This window comes from Leptonychotes weddellii, chromosome 11 (assembly GCF_054177405.1).
Source record: "Leptonychotes weddellii isolate Sample4059 chromosome 11, ASM5417740v2, whole genome shotgun sequence".
NCBI classification, from domain to species: Eukaryota; Metazoa; Chordata; class Mammalia; order Carnivora; family Phocidae; genus Leptonychotes; species Leptonychotes weddellii.
In genome coordinates, this window is record NC_138379.1 from 20,595,208 (window position 1) to 20,602,322 (window position 7,115).

The 7,115-nt window shown below is 39.9% G+C and overlaps 2 protein-coding genes across 2 annotated transcripts in view; one reads left to right on the forward strand and one right to left on the reverse strand.

Moving 5' to 3' along the window:
* Positions 1-435, reverse strand: part of IFTAP (intraflagellar transport associated protein) — a 66,060-nt gene extending 65,625 nt beyond the window's left edge. Inside the window, exon 1 of the mRNA XM_081798300.1 lies at positions 277-435. The gene's annotated coding sequence lies outside the window, so the exon portion shown is untranslated. The remainder of the gene's footprint in view (positions 1-276) is intronic.
* A 294-nt stretch (positions 436-729) lies between these two features.
* RAG2 (recombination activating 2) lies at positions 730-2,313 on the forward strand. The gene has a single exon (XM_006736581.3). The coding sequence runs from the start codon at positions 730-732 to the stop codon at positions 2,311-2,313; it is 1,584 nt and encodes a 527-aa protein (XP_006736644.2).
* Positions 2,314-7,115: the final 4,802 nt, after the last annotated feature.

A 7,115-nucleotide genomic window follows, 5' to 3' on the forward strand; every position in this document is an offset into this window, starting at 1 on the left:
CCCCCCCCCCCCCCCCCGTCCCAGCAACCTAGGGTTTGCACAGGTGCAACTGAGTCCAGTTCCCCTAAAGCGTCCGGGCGGGAGGAGTCTGCAACGACGCCTCGGCCGGGGCTTCCCTTTAGGCGTCGGTTTCCAGGCAACCCCACTAGGGCCAGAAGCAATTGTGCTTCCTACTGGGTCACCTATTTAAGAGTCCCCAGCGGGCCGCCTGACGCCCCTCTTGGTGCTGCGGCCTTCCCGTAACCCGGATGTTAGGTCTGCGTCAGCCACTCTCACCTCCCATTCCCTCGTTTTCCGCCTGGGCTCCCATCTAGTCACTTCGCACTTTGAGCGTCTGTATTCAGAGGCATCCTAGGCGTCTCCTCTCCTGTACCAACAAAAACAGTCGTAGCCACACATAGAGAACGGATTCCTGGGAAACGTAGTTCTTTCCACCGACAAACGGTGAAGCTGTGAGGAGAAAAGGACTACAATTCCCAGAAATCTAAGGGAGGATAGTCCATGTCTAAAACATGTCCCAACTGCTTGATCCTACTGGGAAGGAAAGTTCTGTGGCTCGTTGCTAACCTAGCTGCCTGGGTTTTGCTAATTCAGTTCCACTACAAGCTTGTGGAAGAACTTTTTTTTTTTTTAACAAGCTTTTTACCTGTGAAGTTATTTTTATGAAGAGATATATAAGTCATTTTTTAAAATTCTTTCAGATAAAAGATCTACACAGGATCAGAAAATATGTCACTACAGATGATAACAGTCAGTAATAACATGGCCTTAATTCAACCAGGCTTCTCACTGATGAATTTTGATGGGCAAGTTTTCTTCTTTGGCCAAAAAGGCTGGCCAAAGAGGTCCTGCCCCACTGGAGTTTTCCACTTTGATGTAAAGCATAACCATCTCAAACTGAAGCCTGCACTTTTCTCTAAGGATTCCTGCTACCTTCCTCCTCTTCGTTACCCGGCCACTTGCATATTCAGAAGCAGCTTAGAGTCTGAAAAGCATCAATACGTCATCCATGGAGGGAAAACACCAAACAATGAGCTTTCAGATAAGATTTATGTCATGTCTATTGCTGGCAAGAACAGCAAAAAAGTTACTTTTCGCTGCATGGAGAAAGACTTGGTAGGAGATGTTCCCGAAGCCAGATATGGTCATTCCATTGATGTGGTGTATAGTCGAGGGAAAAGTATAGGTGTTCTCTTTGGAGGACGGTCATACATTCCTTCTTCCCAAAGAACCACAGAAAAATGGAATAGTGTAGCTGACTGTCTGCCGCATGTTTTCTTGGTGGATTTTGAATTTGGATGCTCTACATCATACATACTTCCAGAACTTCAGGATGGGCTATCTTTTCATGTCTCTATTGCCAGAAATGATACCGTCTATATTTTAGGAGGACATTCACTTGCCAATAACACCCGCCCTACCAACCTATACAGAATAAAGGTTGATCTCCCACTGGGTAGCCCAGCTGTGAATTGCACAGTCTTGCCAGGAGGAATCTCTGTCTCCAGTGCAATCCTGACTCAAACAAACAATGATGAATTTGTTATTGTTGGTGGCTATCAGCTTGAAAATCAAAAGAGAATGGTCTGCAACATCGTCTCTTTCGAGGACAATAAGATAGAAATTCGTGAGATGGAGACCCCAGATTGGACCCCAGATATTAAGCACAGCAAGATCTGGTTTGGGAGCAACATGGGAAATGGAACTGTATTCCTTGGCATACCAGGAGACAATAAACAGGCTACTTCAGAAGCTTTCTATTTCTATATGTTGAAATGTGCTGAAGACAATGTGAATGAAGATCAGAAAACACTCACAAATAGTCAGACATCAACAGAAGACCCAGGGGACTCCACTCCCTTTGAAGACTCAGAAGAATTTTGTTTCAGTGCAGAAGCATATAGCTTTGATGGTGATGATGAATTTGACACATATAATGAAGATGATGAGGAAGATGAGTCTGAGACAGGCTACTGGATTACATGCTGCCCTACTTGTGATGTGGATATCAACACTTGGGTACCATTTTATTCAACTGAGCTCAACAAACCTGCCATGATCTACTGTTCTCATGGAGATGGGCACTGGGTCCATGCTCAGTGCATGGATCTGGCAGAAGACACGCTCATTCATCTGTCAGAAGGAAGCAACAAATATTACTGCAATGAACATGTGAAGATAGCAAGAGCACTGCAAACCCCCAAAAGAGTACTACCCTTAAAAAAGCCTCCACTGAAATCCCTCCACAAAAAAGGTTCTGGGAAAATTTTTACTCCTGCCAAGAAATCTTTTCTTAGAAGGTTGTTTGATTAGTTTCACAAAAGCCTTTCAAATTCAAGTGCATCAAATTTTTAAACCTGTTTTAAAGAATCATAACAATGATGAAAATTATATTCCTATTTTTTATTGAAAATGTCTCTGTTTTCTTTTAATCTTATGAATTAAGTGCCAAGGAAAAGTGCTCATAATACAATGGTAAATACTTGAAAATCTTTTACTCAAAGGTATCTTAAATGAGAATTTCTGACCTGAATTTTTTCATTCAAGGAATCTTAAATACAGAAGCAGTAAAAATAATCAAGATATACTTATATCCCTTATAAGATTTTTGGTTACAAATAAGCTACTCAAGACAAAGTTAAACTGATAAAGAAACTAACACCCAAAGGAATTGAATGAATTATTTTTGCACAATATAACAACTTGGTGGTTGGCCAAAAATTAAAACCAAAATCACTTGTATCCCATGCGAGTGCTCTTTGTACACCTTTAACTCTAAACTGGCCTCTTGGTTATGCTTGTAAACAGAAAAATTTCCCTATAGCTTATTTAAATCATAAGACAGTCTCCATTGACATGAAGGAAAAGAAAAGGAATCTACATCAAGTTTGTTACATTTTATCAAGTTACCTGCATGGACTTTCTTCAGAGGATTCCCCCACCATCTGGTGCATGGATGATGAACCAAGTCCACTCACTTGAACCAGTTCTTTGAGAGATTTAATGAAAACTGAAGTCCACTGCTACTTAGCATTCTGGAGAAAGAGGATAAGTGAGAGCACACTAAGAAAGGACCACCGATTAAATCTCATAAAGAAAAATAGTATTATTTCCCCCAGATAAAAAAAGTTCAAAGGATTTTCTAAAGTTAATAGGTAGAAGATTTTAAATGGGGAAAAATAAATTTGTGTGTGTATGCGTCTAGTTGATACGTGGAGTTTGCTACCAATGAAAATTATAAAATCAATGAGATTGCAAAGGTTCATTTAGATACTTTCTAGAAAGAAAGTTAAAAATACTGTTCATTTTGAGGCTTTAAGACATCAACTGATAATCAGATGACCTTAGAGAAATGTCTTTCCTTTTGGAGTATTTTTCTGGCAAAGCATCTCGCCTTATCCTAAGAGCTTAAGCCATAGCTTCTTATCCATCAGTCTTCACTGAGAGTCCACAGTGTGTGAAGTACTATGCCAAATTTAGGGCAAATGTGACCATACAGGAGATAAAGCCCTGGAACACAAGTTCGTCTGCACCAGTTCCATGTCTTAGATACTAAAAGTAACTTGGATAAATTAAATCATGTTCAGTTCATTTCAGTAATGTTGCTTAATGAATATTCCTTTTGAACCTTTTACTGTACCATTGCTCTGTTGTTTTTGTCACCTATGTAAAACTAATAAAACATTAAAATGTCTTCCGTTGATATTGATTTCCTCCAATTATTAATTGCCCCAATTAGGGACAAAATTTTACTATTTAATTTTCCCAGGCTCATTTTACTTTGATTTCTTTTTTTCTGTTAATAGGAAGTAGTATACGTTAAAACTGAAATATCCTTCATAGAATTCAAAAGAGTTATTTCCTCAAGAGGTAGATACATTCCCTTATCTTTACTTGTTTATAGTGACTGAATGGCTAAAGAATTATTACCACATTTGTCTTGTAGTCAGTGAGATTAAGATATGATAATCTAAGTGATTTAATTCTGAACTCACTGGGTTCTATAGTTAAACTCGAATCCCACCAGCATAGCTACTTTTGTGGTGTGTGTGTGTGTGTGTGTGGTATATGAGTGTGTGTTACAAAAGCAAGTATTTTGGTTTTGCTTACCACATATTTGAGTAAATAGGTCTTTTTAAGTCACCTCACCAGTGAGTCCATCAGATGTGACATTAAAGATAATGAGGCTTCTGTTCTAATAAGCATATGCAAACATTCAAATGAACCACATTAGAAGAGTACTCACTCCAATGATATACTGCTTTTGCTTAAAACATTTCTCTTTTTTTTAGGATTTTATTTATTTCTTTGAGAGAGAGCGAGTGAGAGTGAGTGGGAGGGGCACAGGGGAGAGAGAAAGAATCTGAAGCAGAGTCCACACTGAGCGCAGAGCCCAATGCGGGGCTCGATCCCACAACTGCCATGAGATCATGACCTGAGCCAAAACCAAGAGTTCAACCAAGTTCAACCAAGTTGAGCTTAACCAACTGAGCCACCCAGGTGCTCCATGCTTAAAATGTTTCTAGGACTCACATTTCAGTCACCTTCAAGGTCTATGGTTCATTTCTTTGAAGAAACTTAACAACTGTCCCTCTTCCACCATTAGAGATAGAGTTGGTTTCTGGAAACAGACGAACATCATCCAAAGCCTAGTAGGGTATAATGCTCAGTGTTATATTACCACTTAGGTAAAAAAAGGAAGTCTGAGTATAAGCTACAAGATGGGCTTTCTGATAGGGCTCCTAAGTAGGTTCTAAAGATAAATCTGGAAACTGTTTACACAGAATAATATCAATAAATAAGTATATGGCTTTCCAAGGTGATGATTTTAGGGTGATCATTTTAGTCTACAAGTGAATTTAATGTGTCAAGAGGAAAGGAAGTGTAAGGAAAAGGAATAGTCTAAAGGCCCTAGGGTGAGATTAAGCTTATCACCTTTGAGGAACTGAAAGGTAATCTGGCTAAAACATAGTAAACAAGGGGAGTATGGAATGTCAGGGGCCTAAAGAGATAAGCAGGGGCCAGCGCCGTGTGGTTTTCATTAGTAAAGCAAAGTCACATACAACTTCATTCATACTATTTGCCCTGTCCCCTCTAGCGCCTGTTTCACTACTCCTTTCACACTTTGTGCTCAATCTCTAGAAACACTAAACTGATAATATTTCTAGTGAGAACCCCTAGTTGTCTCAGTACTCAGGGCTTTTGATGAACCCATCCTTTCTGCTGGGCATACCTTTCCTCTTGTGCTTTATCCCTCTTGCTAATATCCTAGTCCATCTGGCCCATTCCTATCCACTCTACATCTCAGTTCAGATACCTGCTCCCCCCGGGAAGACTGCTCTGAACCCCATCACCTCCTTGATGGCTATAGCACTTACAAATCTCTGCTTATATACTCAGAAGTACAAGAAACAAAACTGTATTTTTCTATAACTCACATTGTATAATGCATCCTTTTTACTGTGTGTTGGAAATTTAATTTCGATAAATTTAGGGTCCTCCCTCTTCACCAACTTTTTATCCAAGTTCCAGGGAGAAACATAATGCTGAGTTGCCAGGAGTAGGAGTGAGTGGGGGTGAAGCGTCTGGTTCTTAAGGTCATCATCCCTTCTCACTAGCTTCTGCTACAACATCCATACTCCCACGGGGCCTGAGGTTATCAGCTTAATGACTCCTGAGTTGTATCTCAGCCTTAACCACAAGACATCATTAGATCCAGCTCTCTCTCAGCTGCTTTTGGGTCCCTAGTGGGCTCACATGAAAAGGAGGAGATCATTCGGCCCCTTCCGCTCCGAACGTGGCCACAGTTCCCTCTGTGAGGCCATCTACAACTTGTCTGTTTCTGTACCACTCTTGAGCATTTCATGGTAAATTTAGATTGAAGAAGCAGCCATTCTAATCTACAGGGACAAGAATTCCACATTATGTATATGCCACCAAATTCCACTCTAGCATAGAATATTGCCTTTTGACTTGGAATTTACCAAACCTAGTTCTGTCAGAAAACATCTAATAAAGCACATTTATTACTAAGAGAGCTAATACCTCATTCTGCCTCTAGATATTAATCCAGTAAATGTGTATTCATTTACATTATAATTTTTAGAATAAGGAAAGTTGTCAATAACCCTCCTTTTAAAAGGCTAATGAGGGGCACCTGGGTGGCTCAGTTGGTTAAGTGTCTGCCTTCAGCTCAGGTTATGATCCTGGAGTCTCAGGATTGAGCCCGAGCCCCGCATCAGGATCCCTGCTCAGCGGGGAGTGTGCTTCTCCCTTTCCCTCGTCTCCTCCGCCCTGCTTGTACTGTCTCTCACACTATCTAAATAAAGTCTTAAAAAAAAAAAAAGGCTGATGAGTAATTATAGCTTAAGGATAAAGATCCCTCAAATCTCTGGCTTACTTCCTCTATTAGTGGGCCTCTTCAGGGTACCCATCAGTAAACATTGATTGAAAGTCCAAGATCCACAGTAAATATTATGGGACCTGAAAAAGAACAAAGAAGAGCCCCATCTTTAGGGAACTTACTGTCTTACTGTGGAATGGAGCCAGGGTCAGGGCAGGAGAGTTACAGAAAATGAAATTATACACTTAAAGCAGTTGGTGACAAATTTGAAATAGTAGTGCAAGCTATCCCTGCAATAACAGTTTACTTTTCTTATTTTAACCTGGAAGATATTGGTAAAATTAAGAAATTGGACTAAAATATCTCTAAGTCTCCTTCATTATACTGACGTTTGCTGAAGAGATGTTGTGTCCAAGACAACTGTAAAATGTAAAAAAGATGGCTTGAAGTGCCATGCAAAATGTATAGTGATAACTCAAAAGAGGAGCGGTTTGGGTATATATGTAAAAGATGACCAAATCACCAGTTTTGAACCATTAAAAAATATGAATGTGGTGTCAGAGAAAGATATTTGGACTTTGTCCCTGGTTCTGGCATCCCAAAGCTCCTAAAACTCTTGGAATTTTTTTTTTATTATTATGTTATGTTAATCACCATACATTACATCATTAGTTTTTGATTTAGTGTTCCATGATTCATTGTTTGCGTATAACACCCAGTGCTCCATGCAGTACGTGCCCTCTTTAATACCCATCACCAGGCTAACCCATCC